The sequence below is a fragment of the Artemia franciscana genome, chromosome 6 (assembly GCF_032884065.1).
Source record: "Artemia franciscana chromosome 6, ASM3288406v1, whole genome shotgun sequence".
NCBI classification, from domain to species: Eukaryota; Metazoa; Arthropoda; class Branchiopoda; order Anostraca; family Artemiidae; genus Artemia; species Artemia franciscana.
In genome coordinates, this window is record NC_088868.1 from 31,549,868 (window position 1) to 31,577,844 (window position 27,977).

General features: G+C 36.3%; 2 protein-coding genes across 3 annotated transcripts in view; one reads left to right on the forward strand and one right to left on the reverse strand.

The window, feature by feature from the left end:
• On the reverse strand, window positions 1–27,894 carry LOC136028315 (hyaluronan mediated motility receptor-like). Of its 2 annotated transcripts, none has more exons than XM_065706080.1 (5): window positions 27,802–27,894; window positions 6,922–9,634; window positions 4,396–4,576; window positions 1,511–1,640; window positions 1–414 (listed from the first exon to the last, which is right to left on the reverse strand). In XM_065706080.1, the coding sequence occupies exons 2-5, from the start codon at window positions 9,388–9,390 to the stop codon at window positions 249–251; spliced, it is 2,946 nt and encodes a 981-aa protein (XP_065562152.1). In that variant the 5' UTR covers window positions 9,391–9,634; window positions 27,802–27,894; the 3' UTR covers window positions 1–248. The 2 variants fall into 2 exon arrangements, with proteins under 2 accessions (XP_065562152.1, XP_065562151.1); XM_065706079.1 differs by lacking the exon at window positions 27,802–27,894 and adding an exon at window positions 13,789–13,916.
• LOC136028316 (FACT complex subunit Ssrp1-like) overlaps window positions 14,028–27,977 on the forward strand; it is a 52,966-nt gene continuing 39,016 nt past the window's right edge. Inside the window, exon 1 of the mRNA XM_065706081.1 lies at window positions 14,028–14,146. Coding sequence (XP_065562153.1) covers window positions 14,090–14,146 — 57 coding nt within the window. The 5' untranslated portion in view covers window positions 14,028–14,089. The remainder of the gene's footprint in view (window positions 14,147–27,977) is intronic.

Below are 27,977 nucleotides of genomic sequence, written 5' to 3' on the forward strand. Positions count from 1 at the left end.
TGCCATCAATAATTTATTTAACTTTGTGCTTATTATCTTACACACATTCAGTTTGAAATTGAGGAAAATGAAAACAATAAAAACTTTGAGTTCAGAAGCTAAAGAACTCAAAAACCGAAAACAGAGACGTCCTAGTTTCAAAATCCCCCAGTAAAATAATACCAAGCAAATACTTCTTTTGGTTTATTTGTAAAACCTTATTTTTGTTTTATATCAAGAATTTCCCCAATCGGGGGTGGGGTATTTCTTTAAACTTTGAATTCAGTAGCTAAAGAGCTCAAAAGCCTAAAAGCATAGACACTAATATTTAAAATCCCGATTTTTGATTCTTTGTTGACATCCAGTATATCAATATTAAAATTTTTTATGTCACTTCTTCGTTTCAGCAACTCAATCATCGAGAAGGCTCCAACTCTGGAAGAAAAGAATATATCAACTTCATCTATGTATATGCTTGAACACAAGAGGGGAGATATTCTGCTCATCATCAATATGTACCCCCCCCCCTCTTCTTGTAGAGAAAATTAAAAAAAAATACTAGACAACCTAATATGGTCTACTTCTGGTTTATGATAATAAAACAGAAACATTCACTCCATCTTTAAAAAATATCTAAAAAAAATTACATTTTATTTAATGGTATTCTTTGAATGTAGTGTGACAATTTTAGTTCTTGTTGCATGCTGTTTATTTTTAGGGAATTTTTATTTTTAAACATTCCCGGGATAAAATTTATTTCATTGTAGTAGTAATTTATTGTTACTCCAACTAAACCTTCCTTTTGACACAGTGCAATATTTTTGAAGTATATTTATCACCTTTTTTATTAAATAAACCCGATTGAACCTTAACCTACATTTTTTAGAGACATTTTTAACTATTTTCCTTTTGTACGTTCTTTTTATCCTAATTTTTAGAAGTATTAGCGAACAGAAGTTAGGTCTAGTCGAAACTGCAAAGAAACTGAATAATTGATTAATTTATAAAAAAAGATCCCTTGTAGATCTTCCAATACCTATAAAGAGAACGTAATTCTTCTTCAAAGCTGCTTTCGGTTTATAATACCCACCCCTCTTGTGTATTTAAGTGCCAATTAAGGGGGGAGTAGATCTCAGGAGAAAGGTGTATGGATCCCAGTTTAGGTCTGAGATATAAAGCTTTGAGTGGTATAAACCTAAATATTCAGAGGGATTCATTAAGGGTACCCCGTTGATTGCTAACCGGTTACAAAATTCCGTAAATTCTAAGCTTACCACCAGGGGGCACTGGCTTACAGGAAATAAAAGACATTAAAAAAAAACTTTGAGACCTAGGACCTTATGTATTTGCCCTTGTTTCCTCAGATATATTCTGAACCAATCACCTTTATGGCAATGATAATATCGCTATCTATTAGTGCATTAAAGTGCTTTAACTTATTACCGTACATCAGTTCACTTGAAAATTCTTCCTCCCTGGCAAAACATACGGCGGTTTCCTTGATTAGATATGATATGTTGCGATTACTTACCCCAGTTCAATGCAATCTAGTGTTTCATCAAATTCTGGCTTCGGTTCGGCAATGACTGTGAATCGAATGGGAGTATTTTTTTTTAAGTTTTCAACGAACAGCTTACGACGATTACCATCCACCTTAATAACTGAAAAGAAGGATATTATTCAAATTATGGTGAATATTATAAAAATGGTTTTAAAACGCAAAATCATTAAAGGTATTTAATAACGTAAATATTATCAATCTTAAATTGTGCCTGAAATGCAAAAATATGTATGCTTCTAGAGGGTGGTTTTAAGGAGCCAAATCAAAGACGTAGGTAGGGTTTGTGGACCCAGAAACAATGTCAGTTCCCCACCACCCCATACCATCATCACTACCACAATATAAGTAAATAAAATATAATCTTTTTCAAGGCTAAAAACAGAAAACTTAGCTTGTCTTTAGCTACGTCACTAAGCCCAATTTCATATCACCACAGTCATTGCTATTCATATTTTCAGAAGAAACTTGTGCGGACTTCGTCATTGAAATTTTCCTTTTACGTGAACCTAAAAAGTTAAATTATTGCACTTTTCACCTTCTTCCTCCAAAGTGTAGGCTAATTTTCTCACCCAAAAGCAATATTAAAACTAGCAAATTTCATTTTGAATTGTTGACAACTGCAGTCATAGGGTCTTTTTAGTGTTTGATGTAGACAATTTTGAAGACCACACTGCCTTTCCATGACGATAAATAAAAGTTCAGAGATAAAATACTTTTAATAGACAGTGACAAATTTCAAAAATACTAGGTATTTCGGTCACATATGCAGTGACTGTCACCAGTAGTAATACTAATGGACGTTCCCTGCATATATGAGCGAAATATCTAGTATTTTTGTCAAATTTATCACTGTCTATTAAAAATATCTTATCCCTGTTTGAACTTTTTGCGCCAAAGTTTTATTTTCAAACATTATTCTGCCATTAGTTTTATAGGCCATGTCTAGAATGTAATAAAACTAGCCTTAGCTGCGTTTACAGATGAACTTAAAATAGATTGAATGATTCATCTTGAACTTGAATGATTTGTAAACAATATTATTGCTTTACAGGTCATTGATTTTTCCTCTTTATTTATCATATTTCTTTCAAACTCGCCTTTTTATTAGTTTGTTGTTGCTATCATTTTTATTTTTCATATACTGTTTGCACTCATTTTGACTATACTGGCGACATAGGTGCGTTATATTTTTCCTAGGGATTCCACTGGCATAAGAAAGTTTTCCAAAGAAAGGTAAAGAGCTAAATCAGAGCAAAGACGAACAGAATGTAGCCTTCGATAGTTTATTCTTACAAATCCTCACTATGTCTTTAAACATCACAGTAATGTTATGAATACTTCTTTTTATTTTTATTTTATTCCTAAATTCATAGCACTGATTATAATTAAATATTTTATTTGCCACCAGCTTTTATCAAGGTTTTAGATGACTGTTCAATCTGTTTTTTGAAAGAGTCAAACAAGAATTTTTTAGGTATAGCTTCCCCAGGAAGATCATTTTCAGACCCAGTGCAACGTTGAATGGAGGTGTTTTTGAATTACTCTATTTTTTCTGCCAGCCTTAAGATAATTGAGCCGAGCTGTGTGCCTTCGCGTCTGTGTTTTTGGTTGGCAGTAGAGTTCGAAAAAACACTAGAGAAGGAGGATTAAGAAGGAGGAGACATTTGTTACTTGTAGAAAATAGCCATCAACAGTACATTAAACCTCTCACTTTCAGACAGGAGAGATTCGCTGGGAACGACTAAATCCGCCAAGCCCTATTTTGGATCTTTCGGAGTGGTGCCAACAACGTCTTCGGGGGCCCAGCATGCAGCGGGTATCCATACTCGGTGATAGGTCTGATGTAAAGTGGGATGATAGAGCTGAATCGTAGAAGCTTTTTGCAGCGAAGGGTTGTTCTCAGCTATCTTGCACAGGAGGTTATCAGCCAATCGAAGTGGGTTAATTGACAGAGATCTGTGGCCAAATTGATTTCGGGGAGACAAGGCTCGTCGACTTCTTATAGCTTCGTCCATGAAGATGAAGTTTGGGTGTATACGTGACACTTTTGACCGGGAGGTCATCAATATATTATTATATATGATAATTCAACTTAAAAGGAACAAGAACTAGTGTCATTGAATAAATGAAAACCAAAAGGAACAGCAGTGATACCAGTAAAAATCAATGTAACAGATTTTTTTAATTTTTGCAAGAATACTACTCTTTTTCTATCGATCGATTTAAACTTGAGTCTTTGCAATAGAAAGGGGAGGGGCACATTGCCCTAATTATTTGCTATAAGGCCAAAAAGATAAAGAAAAAGGGGGTAAATTAATTTAGTAACCTGGAAAAAACTTTTTTTTGCCAAAAAATACCTCTTTCAAACCTTAACAACCCCAGCAGGTCTTTTCCTGGGTAAACTACGGTAGGTACAATTATATAATGCCTGAAATTAAATGGTTAGCAGCTTAATTTTTTAATTGTTTCTAAGGGGAAAAAACAGACAAAAGTAAACATAAGCCTAAACAGCATTAAGATAACCACGATCGCCAATATATCCCTAAATTACCTCATTTTTCCCGCTCAACTGATTTTGTGTGCCATTTTAGGTGACATTTATACTTATTTAGGGCTTTTCACTAAGTTTTTGGATAAAGCACCAATACTCTAGATACGAAAAGAATGTAGTCTAGAACAATCTTAATTAGTATTTGATAGTAAGTGATAGAATAAAAAATAATTTCTAACTAATATAGATAATAGCTAATAATAACGTATTATTTTTAACATATGGTTAAAAAATAATAAAAATATTAACATATATTGTAATTACTATTAATAACTGAAAATAAAATTCCAAAATTATATCTTACTGGTTCGAAAATCAATTCGTACGACTGTATTTTGTTTAAGCGGCACAGATTCAGTTTCCAATTTGTCAACGGGGATATCCAGGTAATCCCCTTCAACATAAATAGAACTGTATCTTGAATCTGCAATTCCTCTGAAAATAGTAACGTGGTTGATATGAACCCCCAATTGTGATTGTAGAGCCTAAAAACAAGATTGGAATATGTAAGAGAAACGTAAATTGAAAAGGGCATAAGAATAGTCCTAAACACAGACAAAAGGTGTAAGATACAGAGGTCTAACTGAACAATTTTTTTGATAACCTATAAATATGGTGCTTTTACTCTTATGTCTTCTTTTTCTTCCAAAAATGTTTTCATGAATTTTACCTGTCGAAAGAAAACTCAAAAAATTTACTACTACTACTACTAACCACTTACTGCAACACCAAGCCGCGTGCGACCAACACAGCCGTATACGCTCTTTTTCACCGCTTTTTTCAACTTTGGAGGATTTATACAAAAATTCTGGTGGAGCTACCTTTACTTTCACGATATCTTATGATATCAGAGTTTCTTATGATGTCTATAATTTGAAGTTAAAAAATGTTGCCCATCAAATTCTATCCGTTTTTAATAGACAGAACAGAAATAGTCCGGAAACTGGTCAGGGTTACTTTGCCTGTCGTTTCCGTAGGCCCCATTACTACTAAGGGGGTCTTCCCTCCAGAAATCCACCGATCAATACGCTGAAATGAACTGGAGCTTATGCTTTATGATGAATGTGATTAATACCTAGAATAAAATATTCATCTCTAGGGCATTGTTATGTAAAAGCTAAAATTTACCTTAAAGAAGACCTAGGAAGTGGAAGCTCCTCCTCATAGTTATTATGAAATAAAAAAAATAGAGAAATTTGCCAAAATGACTTTTTTAAATGAAACTAAAATTCTTTCATTTTGTTATTTTTTTACTGTTCTTATAAACTGTGTGCACACATCCCCTGAGATATCAATGACCCTTCTTACAATAAATGATTAATCACTAAGTTTCACCAAGTTTTTCTGTCAGAGGTCCAATTAAGGCTGGAAGATCAAGAAATCCACAAATGGTGGAATGACCTTAGCCAGTCGGAAAGCTTAAGTGCTTACTATAAGGAAAAAGAAAAAAATGGTGAAGAGTTTTATTTTAAATTAGATATTCCAAAAGAATCCCTGAGGTCATGGATGCAGGTGCGGGCAAACTGTCTCCCTCGTATAGTGTTTGGAAAAAAAGTGTTACCCGGAAATGTGGTATACCTGCCCGATTTATGGTGATTTTGTTTGGCTGGACCATTTCCCTTTCAGGTGTCAGGGGCTAAATGATGTAAGGGGGAGCTTTCTTTAGGTGGGTGGTTGTGAGCCCGTTCTTTGAGTTTTGAAGTCGACGTCAAAGTAAATATAACAGGTCTAGCAGTTGGAAATTTTGTCCGGAAAGGTCAGATGATTCGAAAGTCGAGTGTTACATTATTTAGTTTGTTTGTTGTTTTATTTGTATGGATACGGCCTGAAACATGGCTTTATATACGCTCATTCATTCATTCATTCTTAAAAGAAACTGGGTAGAAATTGGACAATTTTTGTTAAAAATTCAAATTTAAGAAATATTTCACATTTTTTACGCTTTTATTGGGTACGCTTTGAAAAAAAGGATCAATTTGCCAATGTAATTAACCCAGGCAGTAAAAAAAAAAAAAAAAAAAAAAAAAAAAAAAAAAAAAAAAAAAAAAAAAAAACCCTTTCAAAACTGACGTATCTAAACAGGAAATTGTGTTTTTTTTTACCTGTACTGGTTTAACATTCTGAGATACTTCATACTGGCCTGACTTTATTGTCTGAGGATTTCCAGGACATCGTTTATGTTATTTATTGCAGAAAATCATAAGCAAACAGCCACAGCCAGATAGGGAAAATAGCCAGAAGTCATAGTGGCACAATTGCTGCCATCGTGATCCATCACAATATATCCATCTTTTTTCTATTCGGTTGAGCATTTGAGCATATCAAATGCTAACATTTGTTTAACAGCTATATGTCACCTCCAGGGTCGTTACTAGCTAAAATGTAAGGGGGGAGCAAGGGATTTTACTGATTGGCTGGTAATTTTTACCGACTGTTTTTTTGTCAATAATTAGCATAATTTCCGTTTCGAATAGAATCCGTAAAATCACCGCACGAGTTGGTAAGACTGTTGCATTTTCCGACAGGGATTCAGATTTTGTTATATATCATGTCACTATTTTAATTCTTTTTGTTTAACCAAATGGAAAATTGTGGTACCAACTGTAAACTCGCGGCAGGAGCCGGTAAAACTACTGCGTTTACTGACAAAGTTTGAACTTTCTGTAGATGACTTGTATTTTTTTTTTTGTTACCTCAATAAATAAAAGACAAACAAAAAAAATGCATCTCATTTTCCATATAAAATAGGGGATTCTGAATTTGCTCAAATGATTTTAGTACCTAGTATATTTTGATTATGGAACACTCATTGATGAAAGTAAACGCTTACCTTGGCCGATGGTGATGAAGATTTGGCATCTTCGGCAGAAATGTGGGCATCAGCTTTTGGAGACGATACCCTGTTTTGTTTACCACTGGAAATCTTTCTTCTCGTTCGACTTGAAGACCGTGAAATTTCACTGTAAGAACTATGACTTGTACTTAATTGCTCGTCGTTCGAATCAACAACTGTCTCAGAGTCAGAAGGATCAGATGCAAATTTTTTTGGTTTTTGGGTTTTTGGTGATAATTCCTTAATACTTGTTGACGGCTTGAATTGAATTTTAGGTTTTTGCAAATTTTTTTGGCTTACAGAAGTTTCAGTTAGAGTTTCTGAATAGGAAACATCAGAATCAGATATCATACTGCTTTCATCAACACTTTCTTGGTCATTTCTTGCTTTTCCTGGAGTTGGTACCTTAGAATCCCTTTTTTCTTGATTACTAACTAAACTTAATTCGCTGCTACTTGACTCGGAATACGACGTATCCCATTGCGATACTGAGCTCTTCCTTTGTTGTAAAGAACTTTCCTTTTTCTTGCCACCAAGTTTAAGCTCACTACTTTTTGATCCATTTGGGACGTCACTATTGATGTCACTGTGGATGTGACTATTAACGTCACTAAGTTCATATTTTTGGTCAATTATTGACTCTGAGCTGGATATGTCAGTTTCTGATGAAGCTTTTCGAATATTATTCTTAGAAATTACATTTAATACTACTTTTTTTGACTTCATCACATCATTGGAGCCTTCCTTGTTCTGATATTTTTCTTTCTTTAGGCTCGTTGAGCTACAACCCTGTTCAGACACTCTTGGAGCAAATTTGACTGATTCCACACTCGCATCACTTTCATCACTACTATCCTCCTCTTTAAATATAATATGCTCTCTTTTTGGCAGAGTCAAACTCTGTTTTTGGTTATTTTCGGTGGTCCCTGTTCTTGGTTTTGGAATTGGGACTTGTTTTGGTGCTTTAAGTTTAGAAGTTTCGGGAACGACTCTAAAATTCTTTTCACCCAAAGGAGCTGCAACATTGCAGGATTTCTCATTATGGGGGATGACTTGTTGTGAATTGTTGGGTGAAGTTTGGACACCACCGTCTTTTTTATTATTATAACCTAAAAACACTTTCTCAGGATCAGTCTGTACAAGTTGCTCAACCATTGATTTTCCGTCTGCAGACAATTCTATTTTTTTGACTTTTTCGATAAGAGGACAAAGTTCTTCCTTTATTCCCTTTAGAAGCTGATCATGTGATAAAGACTCTTTGCTTTTTTCATTTTTTTCAATCAAATTTCTTATATTTGAAAATTCTTTTAAAAGTCCAGTCTTCTCTTTTAACTGATCCTCAAGAACTTGTAAAATACCTCTGTAATGAGTAACTTCACTATGAACTTCTTTTAATAAAGTTTCTTTTCCATCTACTTCACGTTGTAATTGATTAATTTGGCTGTTCAATTCGATAGAAATTTCTTTGAGTTTTGCATTTAAAGCAACAACTTCTTTTTTACATTTTTCGATCTCAATGTCTTTGGTCTTTACAGTATCTTCATAAATAGATAGAGCTACTCTTAACTCATTTAATTTTTCTTCAATTTCCAACTTCTTTTTGTGCTCTTCTTGACTCTTTTGCAACAAATCTTCATATCTTTTCTTTTCAGATTGTAGCTCCTCCTCCGTGGTTTTCAAAATTTCGTTAGTTTTCTTTTCTCTTTCATTGTCTCTTCTCTCTGTTTTCTGTTCTGGGCAGCTATTTGTCAGTTCATTATTGATGTTTCTCAATACGAGCAGCTCTTCAGTCAAGTCGCGAACTGTGTCATTCAGTTCTCTTATGCGCTGCTGAAGTGAACTGCAATTATCACTTTGAAATTTTAAAGTTCTGCACTTCTTTTCTTCTGCAGAAAGCTTTCCTAACAAAATGTTATTTTCAGTTGTTAGCTGGTCCATTGTTTTTTCGTACGCTTCAATTTTTTGTTGATACTCCTTGATTTGGAGCTCTAGATCTTGACTATAAGCTGCTTTTTGTCTAAGTTCACGTTTGAGGCGCTGCATTTCAATATTTTCCAGTGCATGATGTCTTGATTCAGCCAGCTTTGATGTTCTTGTTTGGAAGAGCTCCTCCTGGAATTCCGCTTCTCTTTCACGGGTTCTTGCTTGGAGATTCTCAACTGCTTGCTCATATGCAACATTCTTCTCTCTCAATGATGTTATTGTTTCATGGAGTCGTCGATTTTCTGAATGAACCTCGTCTAAGAGACGGATAAATTTATCTGGCATTCCTATTTCACTTATTTTAGATGTATTGACATCTGAGCATATGGCTTGCACTTCCCCGGGACTTTGGAAGAAATTCAAATTTTGCGCCATCCAAGCTGATGGCGGTGGTGACGCTTGATATCCATTGCGCATAGTTTGAGAACCAGATGTCCATAAAGTCTGTGTTGTAGAATTTGGCCTTCGTCTTCCTCTATTCATCCCACTGTTCACTCTTGGAGTGACCCACGAATAGGAACGATTAATCTTAGGTCGCCGATTTACCACAGCTGCCTGGCTTTGCGCTACATGTAGTCTATTCTGTAACTGATTGCAATTCAGACGGAGCTTCACAAGGTCATTTTCCCTTTCATCTAGTTTCTGACGAAGTTCCAGCGTTGAAATACTTAATGAAGGATCATCTCTTTTAAAATCTTTTAGGATCCAAGCAAATTTCGCAGTCAATCTAAAACAAATGTAAATATTATTCTTGGCTTTAAGAAATGAAAAAAAAACTACAAAATTAGTAACAAAAAGTTTAGTCTAATCTGACCAGTTTTTTAAGACAGGAGTGGATCTACGGCCCAAATTAATGACGTTGTTTCTTCCAAGTGTTTTTTTTTCAGGTTTGAGACATGTTGTAACAAAATTTTCTAAGCATTGAAAGTGAAAGGATTGGAGTGAGGAGCTTGAGGACGGTCATAATAATTTCAGCATATTTTTTACTATATTTTAGTTGTATCTTTTCTGAGGAAAAAATACTTTTGGGGCTTAAGTCAATATAGTCTATTATCTCTAATTAATTAAAACAAACGCTTTTTCTGGTGGAAATAAAGATGAAACTTAAGGTGAAGGATTTTTTTTGCAGTTTATGCAACACATATCTGCAAAATTGGTTCAAAATAAACTGACTCTTAATATTTTCTTAAATTTGTAGAATGTTAAAATTTTACTGAAAACGCAAGTGATCGAAAAAGTCCTTAAGTACCCTGTGGAAAGTAAGAGACTAATTTATATAGCTCTCAATAGTCTTTCACTGGTCATGAAATCAGTAAATTTAGCATACTATTTTAATTCTCTCGAAACCTCGAGTAAGATCAATTTTCAGTAAAGTGTTAGTTTTTCAGGATTCTAAAAGTTATTGTAGGTGGGCGTGTCTTTTTAAAAGCTAACAAACAAGTATAGGTCAAATAACAGAGTCATACTTACTCCCACCGTTTATCCGTGCCATTTAACCAAGCATTTGGAAAACTGTAGGTTCTATGACTATCTTAGTTCTATGACTATCTACCTTAGTTCTTCTGCCCTACGAATAACGCATGGGTGGATAATAGAAAGACTTATCTATTAACAAATGAACTAACATCATTTTTATACAATCCTAATAAGGGGGTTAATGCCAGATTTGCCTCTCACTCAATCCGACTATCTGTCTTGGCTTCTTCTACAATTAGCCATGGGTTGATGACCACAAATACTTGATTTAAATTCTAATCAACCTACCCTATGGTTGGGTTCTCTGATGAGTTGAATCTGAGGGTTTGATTGTCATAGAGATCACTTGACTTTTTGGGGTGATTCCCCCTTTTTAGAAAATCCGGCAAATTTTCTCAGGCTCGTAGCTTTGATGGTAAAATAAAACTTAATGAACATTATATATTCGAATTAATCATAAAAAGTAAATTCTTTAAATGCATATCAAAATTATGTTTTTTAGATCTGCAGTTAATATTGGGCTAAGTCGATCCATACAGTTTGTTACCAAAAACTATTTGACGAGAAAAGCCTCCGCTTATTTTCTTTTAAGATTCAGTGTGGAAAAATAGTAAAGGATTGACGCAACAATAAGATCTTAATGATTGTATGAAAACCAGAAGAAAAATTGTGAAAAATGCTGGTTTTAAGGTATGAACAGACCTAAGATAGAGCCAAGGGGCAAAAAAAGGTTTAATTTTATTGTTGTTAGCACTTTAAGGGCTATATAGCAGCAGATTAAAGTAGAGTTATTTTTCCAAAGACCACACTGCCTTTCTATGATCACACTGAATTTTTAATGAAGGTCTCATCCTATTTGAACTTTTATTTGTTCTTCAAAGAATGGCAGTGTGGCCTTCGAAAAAATACCTATGTCATATATATGAGGTTGACAGACCAAGCAAGTGTATAACTATAAGTTCAGCCACATTTCGTTTGTAGTTGGAAGAATAATTTTGTACCACCTTCATAAAAATTTTAACCTACATTTAGTCGATATTAAAGGATTCAAGACTTTGAATGAACCCTGTTAATGAGCCCTCTTAGCCAATGAACTGGAAACTATGTGTGACCCGGAAGTAGTTATTTTATTCTGTATAAATATAGTTTGTTTTAATTGTAATACTTTAGTTTATCTGCTGATGACGATGATGTATGTGGTCGAAATATCTCGAACTTTTGTATCTGTTTTTCACTGTCTAGTAAAAGGACTCATCCCTATTTGAACTTTAATTTGTTCGATTCAAGTAGAAAATTTAATCATCTCTTCTAGAAGTTGAAATCAAAACTCTGTCTCTTCTACATTTGCAAGCAATAATTCTCGAAAAGTCGGTTTCAAAATTCTAATTATCTTTTTTGAAATTTTCCGTTTTGACAATTCCTGTATTTATACCCAGCAATATTAAGAAAAGTAATACAGAATTACTATGAACTATGGAGGAAAGCTTTAATCCATTTCAAGTACATTCCAAGAAGTGGTTTTCATAACAGAATTGGTTTTGAACACACGCTTCTCATCAGATCCTCTTGATATTATAAAGATAACTTTTTTTTTAGGATAGATCTTCTTTGTCAGCGTAGATCACCGGATTGGATACGCTAAGAATATGGAGTTTATTTTTTTCTCTTGAAACAAGATTCCCTCACTTATGTTTATTTATTTTTAAATATTTTTTTGTCTACCACATTTTGTATAGGTATAGCGTTCTAGCTTAAATGATAAACTTCTTAGAAATCAAATGATGTCGGATGCTTGTACAGCTTGATGAGATTCCTTTCCAGTGTGTCAAATGGGGCAGGAGGCCTTTGACCCCATTAAATTTTGAAAATCCTCTTCCTTAGTGAGGTAGTGTTTTTGTTGAAAATGCCTTTCTATGGTATTTTTTATTGATAACATTGAGAAAAAACTTATTTATCTTTTTAAACATTGAAAGTGTATTTTGCCTCCCACCTCCTAAATTCTATTGAACTGACGCCACTTTTTCTTCTGTAACCTGAACAAACAAACATGTGTCTTCTAAATTTTCTGTTTTCAATTACGATTTTCTAAAATAATACCGGAATTTCATATTTCTAAGCCCTGCGTTCTGATTGTTCTCATTTATAACTTTTAGTTTCGCTGTCTGTTTCATTCAAGCTGCAAAACCGCGTGGTTTTAAAAGAAAGGGTGAAAATGGGCTGATTTAGCCTTAAAGCTTAGATTAACAATTGAAAATCGTCTGAATATTCATGATTTGTTAGTCCTGAGTTTACTAAAAGGGACAAAGATTGTGCCTCGGGTCCTAAATAGTGAAGGTAAAAAATCTTTTAAAAAATATGGGTGGAGTAAAGGGGAAACGGTTCGCACTTTCGTTTCTTTAATTTTACAGGTTTAAAATGCATACATGACGCTGAATTCAACAAGATGTAACATGTCTAATTTTTGTATAAAATGTGATTTGCTTAATTTTTGTATGCATAAGATCTTTCCTTTATGAGGTATTTGCATAATTTGAAGCCCTTACCCTGGCTGTTCCACTTTCATGTTGCCCCTATGTCACTTTTTAAGCCTTTCTGTCGTTTTTAAGCCTTTCTGTCGTTCAGGCTATTAAACCAGATTAAATTTTTGATTCGATGCTTTTCGGATTAGAGGAGGGGTATTGTGAGTTGATGGGAAGTCAGGCAGTCCTCGAATCACTTTCAGTCCTCGGAAATCACACTTTTTAAAATTGCGATCGTATTAGTTCTCTCTTGCGTATATGAGCATCCTTTCTACATATGAGGGGGGATAAATGGGGGGCAACAGCTCTTAACTAATTCTATGCTAACGGAAAGACTGATATCAGGATCTTTTTGAAGTGATTAGTTTTGAGCAGAATCACTGTTACCATGATTAAGTTGGGATGTGAGCAAAGGCGGTTTTAGCGGAGACAGAGGGAGAATTTGGCTCGGGCACAGAAATTTTAGGGGCGCAAAATTTCAAATACATAATTTAACATTTATAATCATTTTGAAGTTAAAAATTTTCTTTTATTAAAATAAAGTAGAAGGTGCAGTTGGCAGTAAGTGACGAAACACAAATTAGGGAAAACTATTTTGCTATTGCAAGCCTATTCTCTAGATATTGGTGTCTTCCACCCTTTTCCAATGTATAAAAGTAGTTTGGATTTTTTTAAAATTCTTTCTCTAATTTTTTAGATAGACGACGAGCAAAATGACTGATATTATTTTCTACTTAATTTTCTTGTATTAACTTTGGCTCATTTAATGTTTTATTTCTTCTTTCTACAGTTTTAGTAATCATTTTAATGAGTTATGTTCATTTGATGAGGGAATAGCATATCTACGAAAAAAGGAAGTTAGATGTAAAATTTAATCTTTAAATACCTTTTAATTTTTATTTCTTGTTCGTGTGACGCCTGTTTTAGAATTCTGTTTTCCTCTATCAAATCATGGCATTTCTCTTCTATTTCATTATTTAATTTCCCCATTAATCTAAATATATGAAATATGAACAAACAATTTATAGACTATTCTGATCTGTTTTCTTTCGTTGCCCTAGGAACCATTTACAAGCTGTCTGAGACGGCTTTATCAACATAAGTCTATGCTCGCATATCGCCATTGCTCAATCTAGAAGAAACAATTATATAAGGAATTTTGAAATTACCGGAAAAAAGTAAAGATCATGTCGGAGCTTGTCTTGGAGTTCCCTGAAATCCAGGTGGAAATCAGAGGTGCTATGGTAAGATAAATATCATTTATTGACATCTTAACATTTTTAAAGTACTGTAGTGAAACTTAGGCAAATGGTAGGCTAGGCCCTATTCCCAGGCTACTTATAAGGTTCTAGGCTAGTCTAAAACAACACAATTCTTCATTTATTTAGTAAACTAGTTCATTCTATGCTGCTATAAAAATGTTTTGATAGGTAAAATTCTAGTTTAGTGACTTCTTGCTATCTCAGAAAGGGGTTAGGTTAGGAAAATGGAACTTTCAGGGATGGGTCTAAAGGCAAAAGTTTCTCATGGGAAGATATTTTGAAGGGTCAATGTTGGTATTACCTGAACAATTGTTTGTTCAGGTAAGTATTACACAGTGTATTACACTCATCTCCAATAGATAAGGCTGACATTCTAAATGCACAATTTGCTTCTGCCTTTACCCAAAATTCAGGCACCTCCTCACCAAATCCTCCATCATATGAAGTGCTTTTCCCTATGCATGATCTGTCAGTAGGTGAATTAATGGTTTTCAATAGCCTTGAGAAGCTTGATGTAAATAAGTCAAAGGGACCAGACAGTGTTCATCCACATCTTCTTAGGGAGTGTTGAAAAGCTCTTAGCTACCCCCTGTGCATGCTGTTCTGGTTATCTCTTCAAAATGGGGAACTACCACATGATTGGAAAACATCTTATATAACCCTGATCCATAAAAAGGGACAAAGAGACTCAGCAGAGAATTACCATCCCATAAGCATCACCTCTGCAGTTGTTAAGGTGCTTGAGAGATTTGTTAATAAAGCTCTAATTGAACATCTTGAGGTCAATAATATCCTTTCCACATCACAACATGGTTTCAGATCTGGTAGATCTGTGGACACTAACCTTATCCAAACATATGAATTAGTGACTACACTGCTTGATGAGGGTTTTCCTGTCGACATGATTCTTCTTGATCTGTCCAAAGCATTCAACAAAGTTTGTCATGAATTCCTCATAATCAAATTGAGGGCTGCAGGTGTCAACAAAGGTGTTGTACAGTGGATTGTGGGCTTCCTTTCTGAAAGATCACAGAGTGTCAGAGTTTTTGATTTGCAAGGAACTCCTCATTTCTCTTCTCCCACAACTGTATTCAGTGGCATGCCCCAGGGCACTATTCTTGGACCAACACTTTTCAACTTCTATATTAATGAATTACCCACCCTTCTTTCAAATCTTATTACCCTTTACACTGATGACTCAAAACTAGTTGGAAAAGTGGCTACTCCCTCTGACCAGCAATCAATTTAAACATATCTTGATAGTCTAGAAAGATGGGCTAACATGTGGCTTCTGACTTTCAATGTTGACAAATGCCATGTAATTCATTTTGGCAAAAATAACAAGCATCATAAGTATTTCCTTCAAGACAACTTCCTTTCTGCTGTTTCTGATGAAAGAGATCTTGGGGTTATTGTAGATCACCAATTAAAGTTTAGCAGCCATGCTAAGTCTGTTTCATCTTCTGCAAATAAAACCCTTGGTATCATAAAAAGAACCATCTCCAGCTGGCACACTAGAGTTCTTATGAAGTTATATAAGGCACTTGTACGTCCACGCCTGGAGGTTGGAATGTCATTGGCAGCCTCTTTCTTCAAAAAAGATAGGAAGTTGCTTGAGGATGTCCAGCATCATGCCACTAAGATGGTTACCAACATGAATAAATTTCCATACAAAGAAAGACTACGTCGTTTGAAGCTGCCAACGCTGACATACTGACGGAAAAGGGGTGACATTATTTTAACCAAAAAAATCCTCTCTAAAAATACCCTTCCCGGTCTCTTTGCACAGCCCTTGCATTCTGGTACTAGAGGACATTCTTTGAAGCTCTCCATGCAGCGTTCCACGAGTAGACATAGAAGCCACTTCTTCAGCCAGAGAATCATCAATATGTGGAACCAGCTCTCTGAAGAAACAGTTTCTGCTACTTCAATTGACATGTTCAAGTCCCACCTTGATAGGGAATGGCTCTGCCAGGAGTTCCTTTACAATTGGGAAGCTGCAGAGTCCTCCACAAGAGTCTAATCTAACAGCCACAATCTACACCAAACGAATTCTTTTTTTTCTCATGGAGCATCACAAGGATGGATAATCCTTATATCACTCCAAGCTGTGATTTAAGGCAATTTAAGGTAATAGGGTAAGACAACCAGTACTGGGACACTTTGATCACTCTGCCTATTCTGGGACAGAATCTTTGATTAGATTACAACATGTCCAATACTGGGACAAAAGACTTTAATCTTGGACACCCAATCTATAGATTTTTCTGGGTTACTTCCAAAAAACCTGTTGTCTTTTGTCCCAGTATTGGACATGTTGCAATCCAACCAAAGATTCTGTCCCAGACTAGGCAGAGTGATTGAAGTGTCCCAGTACTGGTCATCTTACCCTAGTTTTAAAGGTCAGGCCCTCTAGAAGGAGAAGGAGTAGAGGTAGGTACTTTCAAAATACCCTCCCGGGACATACTTTAGTCTGTATATTCATCCCTTAAAGTTTCATTTTCCTAACCTAAACCCCTTCTGAGATAGCAAGAAGTCAATTAAATAGAATTTTACCCAGCAATGGTTAGTTTATGTATTTAATATATGCTATGCTTTACCCCCACCCCCCAAATGTACAAATATATGGCCCATTTGTTTCTAAACTATTACAGATTTGCAATTTCAAATATCTGATCAACAAAAATGGAAATGATTGCAATTCTATATGTATAAATACAAGAATATTTACGCTGAAATAACTCTATAACAGTGAGTTTATGGTAGTTTTGCAAGAGAGAAAAGATGTTCCAAAAGTCAAATTGCATCTATTAACAATAGTTTCATGACCCAAAACAATTGTTCAGGTAATACCAACATTGACCTTTTGGAGTACCTGCCTCCACTACCTCTCCCTCTAGAGGGTCTTGACCTTTGCTGACCTTTAAAAATATATGTGTTATAAAAGTGAAACCCTGCAAAATAGATCTTCTGCTTGAATGAAATACAATAAAATTGTTTTCAACTTCACACCTTTGCTCAATCCCAATTTATAAGGTTTAAAGATATGCAGATACATTTCCTAAATTTTGAAAAAAAAAAGTGATAGCCTGGCTCAGAATTCTATCAAATAACAGGAATTGTATTTGTAGAACTAAAGGCAGAGAAAAAGCAACTGATAACTGAAAATTTTGTTTTGTCAAAATTTCAAAAGGTCACATAGCTTAAAAAGCATTGTACCTGTCATGTAGCTTAGGCAAATTTCAGGGCCCTCTAGAGGGAGAAGGAGTAGAGGTGGGTACTTTAAAATACCTTTCCAGGATATACTTTTGCCTGTAGACCCATCCCCAAAAGTTTCATTTTCCTAACCTAACCCCTTTCCAAGATAGCAAGAAGTCACTAAACTAGAATTTTACCAAAGTTTTAGACAAAAGGCTGTTTTCTATTTTGGAAAGTAAGGCTAATTGATTTTGACATGCAACCAAAATGCCATACATAGGGCCTACTTGGGACATCTACCATATGGCTAACATGAGGCATGAGGGTAAAGATAACATGGGTTCTGGGTATATATTTGTGGGTATACACTGTAAATATATAGGTCCTACAAAATTCACAAATTTCTTAGAAAAACAAGGAAAGAAAAGAAAATAAAGGTTCTCTCCCTACAAAATTTGTTAACCATGATTCTTCTGCACATTATGGAGTAAGAATTATTTTCTTAACATGTTTCCTTGTGTCCAGATGGGCTCCAAGGCTTATAATACTTACCTTAAATTTACCTTAAATCTACCTTAAATCGCACTGGCCGGCGAATAAGGTTGGGTGAACATCCTGTAGATTCGCCGGTTGAGTGATGGAGGTGGAAGTGCGTTGTCTAGTTCCGTTGAGTAGATCCACTGGCCTCCCAGTGTAGTTTCCACTCCATCGCTGCCCAGTCTCAGTCAATTGCTTTTTTGAAGTTGTCAACAGTTTTGGACTGAACTGTTTCTTCACTAAGGGAATTCCACAGTGGAACAGCACGAGTTGAGAAGAAGTTGGAACGTTCTCTCCGTGAGCTTCTTTGTTGCTGGAGCTTCTTGGTGTGGCCCCGGGTGTGGCTAGAGAGCGACTTATTAAAAAGCCCTGGTGTGACACCATTCTCCAGCAGCTTGTGGGTCAGGATTGCATCTCCGCGTTTCCTCCTGTACGTCAGGGTTGGGAGCTTGAGTTTCTTGAGGCGTTCAGGGTACGAGAGGTTCTTACATTTGGTTGGTAGTTTTGTAGCCCTCCGCTGAACGCTCTCAAGGATCTTCTTGTCCACGACATAGTGGGGAACGGCAAGAGAGACTCCGTACTCAAGTTGCGGTCTGACCAGTCCTGTATATAGCTTCCTGATTGTCCTGGGAGATCTACTGGTGATATTACGTCTGATGAGACCAAGGGACCTGTTGCCTTTTGCAGCTAGGTATCTGCTGTGACTATGGAATTTCATTTTGTCATCAACAATGACCCCAAGGTCTCTTTCTTTGGTGACAGTTTCCAAAGTTATGAGCTTCCCAGTACGATCTGTCATTGTATATGTCATTCCTGGGTTCTTAGGGCCAAGATGTAGGACTTTGCACTTTTCAGCATTAAACTCGAGGGACCAGGAAGAGGACCAGTTGTTGAGGGTGTGCAGATCTGCCTGCAGAGCTGCGCACTGTTGGTTGTTTGCGACTGGGCCAAACAATTTCGAGTCGTCTGCAAACAGTTTAAGGTCATTTTGCACTGACTGGGCTGAGTCATTGATGAACATGTTGAAGAGGGTAGGTCCCAGTTTAGTTCCTTGCGGAACTCCGCTGAGCACTGGAGTTGGGTTTGACATGATTTGATTCCCCTCCTCATCATACATCATCACCCTCTGTATTCTATCCTTGAGAAACTGGATAATCCATTCCCTTACATCTTGGTGGAGTTGATAGAACTCTAGTTTCCTTTCCAGGTACGAGTGTACTACCTTCTCGAAAGCTTTGGCTTGGTCCAGCAAGAGTACGTCAACTGGAAGGCCTTCCTCAATCATCTTGGTGATTATGTCATATGATTGAATTAGGTTTGTCTCCACAGAGCGACCCTTCCTGAAGCCATGTTGTCCATCGTATAACAGGCTGTTAGTTTCCAGATGTGCAACGATTGCATCATTTAAGACGCCTTCCATGACTTTTGATGGGACAGAAGTCAGGCTGATGGGTCTGTAATTCTGTGGTTTATCTTTCTGTCCTTTTTTGAAAACTGGCATGACATTTGCTGTTTTCCAGTCAGAGGGAATAGTTTTGGAAGCTATTGACATCTGGAATATTCTTGTCAGGGGTTCCGCTATTTCAGCTGCGGTCTCCTTCAGCAACCTAGGATGGATGCCATCGGGTCCCTTTGCCTTGGATGGGTCCAAAGTTTTTAGGCGCTTGTAAGTATCACAAGCTGTGAACTGGATCGGTGGCATAGGGTGTTTGATGTGGGTGGTTGGCATATCCGGTGGGGGGCATCCAGGGTCTTTAGAGAAATTTGACGAGAAGCATTGATTGAGGGTATCTGCCATTACCAATGGGTCGGTTATTTTGGTTCCATCGGTGGAGGTAAAATGATGGATCGACCTGCGGCTTGGGTTGTTTGAAGTGACATATCTCCAAAACTTTTTTGGATTGGTTTTTGCCTCTAGTGCTATCGACTCCTCATATCTTATGGTTGCTTTTCTGGTCGCATTTCTCAGTTTGTTCCTGGCCTTTTTGTACTGCTCTAGATGGGCTGCACTCTCACAATTTTTATACTTTTTCCAAGCTTTCTTTTTCTTATTAATGACTTTTTTTAGCTGTGGTGACATATATGGAAGGGTTCTGGGACGTTCTGAGAAGTAAGTTTTTGTATGCTTCAACTCAAGACTCAGTAGTATGTCCTTGAAAAACTCCCAGGATGCTTCAGTGTCTTGTTGCAAGGAGTTTTCCCATTCAATCTTTTGTAGGTCCTGGCGTATTTTCTTGTAATCAACAAACGTTCATTTGATTTTGTTGGTTGGTATCTGATTCAAGATTATTGCACTCAGGATACAAAGATGGTCGCTTGCTCCAAGGGGGGGTAAGTTTGCTGTTGACATAATTTTTTCGGGGTTGTTTGACAGAACGAGATCAAGGAGAGATGGAGTTTGATGATCTCTATGTCTGGTAGGGAACTCAACTGTCTGGACCAGCAGGTTATCAGCAAAGGCTTCAAGAGTTGGATTGGTATAGTTGTTTTGAAGAGTAAAGCCTAAACCATCGACCCACCTGGTGTCCGGGATGTTAAAGTCTCCTGTGATGATGACATTTTTGGGGTTACATATTGTCATTTCATTTATAATATTTGCCACATACTGAAATGATTCTTCGGAGCTGGGGGAGGAAGGGCTACGGTAAATCACGCCAATTCTAAACTTTTCAGACCCTACTGTCAATTCAACCAGGATAGACTCTACCCAAAAATAATTGGCACTTGTGAAAAGGTCAATGTTATTTACCTTCAAGGCTGACTTGATGTATATGGCAACTCCTCTCCTCACATTGGGTCTGTCCAGATTCGAAATGACTGTGTATCCTGGTATCTGAATATGGCTATCCTCCAGTCTATTTTGAGAGTTTTTTGGGCAAATTTCACTTAAGCACACAACGTCTATATCTTCGTGAGCCAGCAACACTTTTAGCTCATTCAGCTTGTTTGGCAAGGAGTCAATGTTTGTTGACAACACTTTCATCACTTGTTTCTGTCTGCTTCTTCTTCTTCCTGAGCCCGCTGGAACTAGCACGTCATCGTTGGATGACGGACTTTCGTCTGCTTTGCTAGATGCTGCGTCAGTTGAATAAGAATCTGGCGAGTTGTATTCCGATTCAACAGAAAGAACGCAGCTAGTGTCAGATTTGGCAGTTTCAAAACTGCATTCCAATGAATGTTCTTGAGCTGATATGGAACTACTATATAATACACTGTTAAATGACACTAAACTACTATTTACATGTCTTTCGTCTGGCTGTGCATCTAGTGCTCCATCGCCCCCAATGCTGGGGGTGGAGCTCGCTGACCGTTTTTTGAAACGACTTTGCCGTTCCGTACTCCGAGGTCAGTCTCACCATTTGCAATCCGTCTTTTAAGTTCCTCTGTAGCGCTCTTACGTTTAGCTCTGTCCTCTCGGGACTCATCGCTGTGGAACTGTATGTCTGCTTTAAGCTCGACGGATTTTTTCAAGATCTTTACCTTGGTGGCAATGTCTGTAACACTAAAAAGAATCGGGGGAGGGCGGTCTGGGACTTGCTGGGTGGGTGGTTTGTTTGCACCGAGTCTTTTCAGGTTCAGAATTTTGACACCAGGGAGACTATAATCTGAGGCTAGGTGCTGGATCACAAAGTTTGTATCATCGTCTGTAGGTGAGACACCGTACGCGATGAGGTTCAGTTTCCTGCGTTGTCTGTCCCTATCCTGCCTCATCACTTTTAGGACTTGGTCCTCTAGGTCAGTACCAACTTTTCCCTCCGCGACTAGTTTAGAAATTCTGCTATCGACATCAGCAACAGAACACTTAGATGCCATGTCTCTTTCAATATTGGAGATCCGATCACTGAGTGGGTTTACTGCCTCGCTTATTTCTTTTGTGATACTGTCCTTAAATAAGTTGAACGAATCATCAAACTTTTTTGTGATTCGATCTTCAAACTCGGAAAGGAGGGTTTTTACTTGGTTACCAATGTTACTTTGATTGGACGACTGCGGTGCCCTGAGTTTGCACACTGGGCATACCCACTGGCAACCAATTCGCCTTGTCATCTTTGTGAAAAGATTGTACTCAGCTAGGGGCATCTCCAAACACTTTATACACAGCCAATTTTCACAAGAATCACATTCAAGGGCAGATGAGTTAGGGTCTAATGCTACCGCGCACGCTGAGCATTTGTCTTGGCCTTTAATCGGACTGTCTTTCTTCCGCTTAGATGACTGCGATGCCATCTGTGGTTCTTTCTCGAAAAGTCTGTAATTAGTTCGTACTCGTAGGTGGCAGCACTTTTATTTACAACCGCGGTTCTGGAAGTCTAACACTGGTCCATATTACACAGGAAAAGTTCTTTTTTCTGGTTCTACAGTTTTGGTTTAGTATATTTGCCAATTTTGTTCTTTGGTTAGTGTTCTATATCCGCCACAATTCACTATTATTCACAGAGCAAAAAACAGCTGGTGTTGCCATATTGCATCACCATCATCTGACTAACTTAAATTAAATACTAAATTAAATACTGGTTGACTAACTTAAAGATTTTTATGTAGGCTACATAGGCCTATATAAAGACTGTTGAATTAGCCATCTGGTGGTATGCTGGCCTAGTTGAGGACATGTGAGGCTTGAAGCATTGAAAATTCTAACCCTAATTTAACCCTTGTTCCCATCAAGACTAACCAGAGAACTTGGGAAAACTCAGGAAAATTACACAACTAACTAGCCTACCAACTGCAGAGAATACCACCACTTTTCTTCCAACCATGTTGCTCCTTAAGTAGTCAAGCCATGCAATCTCAAACCCTAGAGGCATTGCATAGTGTAGACAGAGACTTGGAGCATAGGGAGTAGTGTCTACACTAGGACAACTCAGAGTTGTAAACTAGACTTTGAAGTATCACTGGTAGATATATCATGAAGAACAATCTAGGCTATTCACAGCTGCATAATAGAATTTAAGGGGATTTAAAGTAAGAAGAATGAAACTTTCAGGGTCTTTTATTTAAGGTCAGATAACCTTTTATTAATGAAAAGTCTTCATTTACTTCTGTTGCAAATTTACTTTATACCTCCCTTCATCCCTATGCAATCAATTTCTCATCATTTAATATAAATTTTAATCATTTTGGAGAAAAGAGTAACATATGGAAAATTCAGGGTGTAGACTATATTGGACTGTGAGATGTATGAGGATGGGCTAAAGTAAGTTTGTAATAGAAGTGAAAATCATATTTAAATTCAGGATAAGATTTTGGTTCTAAAGATACGTGTATTTCAAGAGATGACAGTGATGTAATTGAGTCAATGGCTCCCCATCATCACTTACAAGTAAGTCTATGGGATTTTCTTTTCCTTATTCATCTGGATAATGTGATTTAAGGTAATATCTTTGCTGTTAATCAGAAAATTGAATCACTTACCATTTAGCCTATAAGCACTTATCTCTACTCTTTCATTATTTCAAAAGCTTGAAAAAATTGCATACAAGATAGATCTAATCATATTTCTAGTTTTGAAAAGAAATATGCCTTCCATTAATTCTTTTTTAAGTTTACTTTTCTTTGACCCTGGATTTTGAGAAACAAATTGGTAAATATATAGTGGTAGATCCCTTCTGATGTAAAAATGCTAAATAAATAAATATATTATCATTATATTCCTTATTTAGTACCATTTTTAAGTATCATTGTTGCTTTTTAGGCAGTATACTCCAACCCTCTGGTAATCCCAGGTATAGCCCTAGAAATAGCCTATATATATGAAAAAAAACTAGAAATAACCTGAAGAGTTCTTATTTTATAATTTGCAGGATATTTCTATTAGTCAGATTTGTCTGTTAAATTATTTGAAATAGTATTTTATCCACACCTCATTGTAATTTACTCAAGCAGAACTAAATATCTTCAAGTAAAAACTACAGAAACCCATCTAAATATAGAACCTATGACATCAGAAAATTCAATTAAGGTAGGAATATATTAGGGCCAAATCTGGGTCCATCAGGTGATTGGGTAGAATACATTACCAGAAAGGTAATGTATGTTCCTTCCAATGTTCCTTCCAAATACAATAATTGTATCCTTTGCAAATTTAATTTTGAACTATTAAAGGAACACTTGGTACTTGTATAATATAGGGTAAACTTGGGTAAATCTGACCCATTATCAAGTTTTTTCAGTTTAATTGGGTCCCAAAATTGTTCTGGAGCTGCTGGTACAATAAAAACTATTTGATATCACTCTTGGTCATACTAGTAACATTCTTCACAATCCAGAAAGCTCCTAAGTTTTGTTATTTTCATGAGTTACTGCACTATAGTAACCCATCTTAGGGAGGTCAAACTAACCCCCTAGTCTGGGGTAAATCTGACACCCCCAGGTAAATCACATGCTTACAGAGATAAAAATTATGTCACCCTAAGACATGATAGAAGATACTTTTATGTACAGAAATACCATGCAAAACAAAAACTCTTGTTAATAGTTTTCATGTCTAACAACATAATGCAGGTTTTTTGCTTACAATAGGGTAGTTCCAACACTATTGGTTTACCCTGGATATAGAAGAAGTATCTGAGAATGGCATTTTTTCAAGTTTTTATTGTAAATACAAAAAAGGTAACACCATACTTGAAATAATAGGGGGAAAATGGTAGTTTCAAATGATATCAGAGAAAAAAAAGTATTTTTTATTTTTAGTTGAAAAAGGGATTTTTATAAAAAAAGAAGTAATTTCAATTAGTATCAGAGGGAGTTGAGAAAGCAAACTTTTGATCACTTGTAGGCCCTAGTGTGCTTCTTGTATCAGCTGATGATGTGTTGAATTTGATGGTAGAGCAAAGGGACCAGCCCCAGAAAGCTCCAATGGTCCAGCAAAGATGTATTCTTCAGTTTCATCTTTTTGGGACCAGTCATATGAATTGTTGGCTAGGCTCAGGTAGCAAAGATATTTTATACAAATAAGATTTTCATCAGGAATATTAAGCACCCTTCCAATATACAAGCCTTGTTGATCACGTTTGCTATCATATGCTTGGCATAGTACTCATTTAGCCATATTCTTAGCTTCTTTTCCTCCTCATCTTCATTCTCACTGCTAACAGCATAACAGATGTCCATCTGGTCAGTTTTGGAACCCAGTTAGATTTCAGAGTCTTCACTGGGAAGATCATTTTTCTTTATCTTTTTTGGTTTCGGCTTGAGCATATTCTCTTTTTTGTTTTTGAGTTTTTCTTTTTTCTCTTTCTGTATTTGTTCAAACCCTCTCAAAACCTCTACAGATGTGATTACTTCAACTTCCTAAGCAATTCTCTGCCTACCAGATGTCCTGGGTGCTGAAGCATCAAGAAGAGGATACAGGGCTGAGTCTAAGAGAAGTTCTTCAAATGATTTCTCATGCTCATGAATCTTTTTGGACTAACCAACATTGTAGTGATTAGTTCTGGTATTCAGTGTGGTTGTTGCTCTTGTTAAATTCCGAGTCTTTATCTCAACATCTTTTTTTAACTTGGCTGGATCAAACTTGGTCTTATCAATCATGTTGCCATTGATATGTCCTGGAATAGTGGAATTGTAGAGTCATATTGTTCAAAATGATTTTTTAATCAGTGAAGGGGTAAGGTAAGTCTCCCAGATCTGACATAAAATTTTCACAAGTCTCTGTTTTGGTAAGACATCACCTGGGTGTGCTTGTTGCCAGTTTACAAGCTTCTCCTCTTTTAAGGATTTCAGCCATTTGAAAATAACCCTGTCATGGGGCTGCATAACACAGGACATATGGGCTGACGACTTGGGGATGGTAACATTCCGTTCTGAAGCTATCTCCACCAGTATCAAAAGAATAAATGGGAGCCATGGCCATCAGTAATAAGAATGGCTTTTTCTTTCACCTGAGGTAGGAAAACATCTTTCAACCAGCTATAGAATACGTCTGCTGTCTTCCATCCTTTTTTAGTAGCTGAAAAATATGTATGTGGATGGTCTTTAATGGGTAGTCATGAACTCCAAGTGTTTTTCCCTGAGATGATTACTAGTAGCAGCAGTTTCTCATCTGCTGCACTTATACATGCAGGAATAGGTGTGTTATCACACCCATTGCCACCAGTTCACTGCTTTGCTAGTGATCCTTTTGCACCAGCAATTTTAAAGGCTGTCAGGATTGTGACAAAACAAAGTTTTGCTCAAAGTGTACCAACATTCTGGTTTGTCTAAGATGTCAAGCTCATCTGCTGTTTTTTGTAGTAGGCCATAAAATCCTAGAATGATGAAAGGGTCTGCTTATTTCATAGCCCTCAGGATTTTCAAGTTGCTCAGGTTCCTTAAGTGAGATGTTGTTTTTTTTTCTTAAATCCAAACCACCAGTCTTCACCTGGCCAATTTTTTGTTGAATGAGTACTGATTTTGTTCTCACTGATATATTTTTTCACTTTGTCTAGGAACTGTTGTTTGGTAAGCCCCATGCCCCCTTTTTTCCATGACCTTCTGTAAATTCACCATACACATGCTCAATAAAATTGGGCAATTCCAGACGTTTTCCAAGAGTAACAGCAGGCAAGTTGAGGAAATCTCTTTGCTCCTTTGTCTGATCAATTTGTATGTTATAAATTATGTATAAAATGTATTGTTATCATTGTAAACAGACAACAAATACATTGAAATCCAGGCTAGAATTGCCAAAACCTAGTCACTTGTATACACAGGGTAAGCCCAACCCACTTGTTGGAATTTACCCCATACAGGGTAAATCCAGCATGTCAGATTTATCCCAAATTGGGGCTTTTCTGGAGTAAGTCTGACACCCCTTGTGTCTGCTGACTGGCTTGAGAATAAAATACTAATAAGTAACAATAATTACTTATACTATCCTATTAACTTATCAGCTATTTAGAATCATTTTATCATCTCTCTATTTTTTGGCACTATCACTTAAAATTTGCTACCTACCTTGCAGCCAACAAAAATACCCTCCTTGGAATTTTGAAAGTGCTTTATTACAAAAGGAATTGAAAATGGTAGAAATATTCAACACTGTTGTCAAGTACCCAAGCCAAAGAAAGAAGATGATACATGGAACCGAAGACATCTGTCATCAGTGATCCAAATAAGACAGGGTTGTTAGATTTACACTTATGTTGGATTTATCTAAGTTCACCTTTTGCCCTACCTAATGTTGTTCTTCTGATGTGTTTCTCTGATGCTCAATCCTAATGAAATATACCAAAGTAAGATAAACATATAATACTTTAGAAAGAAATTTAGGCTATATATTTGCACATTATGGGGGGGGGGGGGGTAAAGTATATTGGGTCTGCCTGCCTAGTGTGTTTGCTAAAATTATTCTGCATATTATGTAGTAAGAATTGTTTTCTAACTTCACACTATCTAAGTACTGTACCCCCCCACCTAATGTGCAAATATGTAGCCCAAATTACATATTTTCAACTATTCTGTCAGTTCTCTTTGTCTTATCTCATACTAAGCTGAAAGAAACTAAAAAAAACATGCAGTTCTATAATGCATCAATTAATGAAAAACTTGAAGAATAGGGTGTTTATCATACAAGTACTGAACCCTTAAATATGACACATTGCTCCTTATTTTTATGCTAGGAGAAATAGGCCAAGATCAACAGTTAGATGTTTAACTGATAGAATAGAATAGAATCGGTTTATTTGCACAATCTCTCGTAGTCATAAAACTAAATGGCGCTTGTGCTTACAAAAAAAAGGATTAAATCAAACGACAAAAAAATCAGAAGACAAATAGGATACAAAGAAAGGGATGAATAAACTATGGTAAGATGTTTTGCTAGCTGGACGGCGCAAGTGACATCTACCCAAGCTGGGTGTTTATTCAGTTTCTTTGTTCTTATATTAGATTTTGTTGACTAAATCAATCTAGAATTAACTTACTTTCTTGATCAATTTATCAAAGGAATGCAATCTGAATGTGGTTGGTTTTCTACAGCTTCTTCCATTTGCTATCACAAATACTGCCAAATTTAGTGATAAAAAAAATATATTCCTTGAGATCAGAAAAGCATCAAAGTGGCAAAATTATAGGCTAAGATTTTTAAGTTGCGAAGTTT

What these genes read in the sequence shown, in the direction of transcription:
- LOC136028315 (XM_065706079.1), bottom strand. Translation starts at nt 13,892, where the DNA reads ATGGGGAAATTAAATAATGAAATAGAAGAGAAATGCCATGATTTGATA. An exon ending in CAAGAAATAAAAATTAAAAG is followed by an intron (nt 9,635 to 13,788) that starts GTATTTAAAGAT and finishes CATTTGTTTTAG; the next exon opens with ATTGACTGCGAAATTTGCTT. An exon ending in CTTCATCACCATCGGCCAAG is followed by an intron (nt 4,577 to 6,921) that starts GTAAGCGTTTAC and finishes TCTTGTTTTTAG; the next exon opens with GCTCTACAATCACAATTGGG.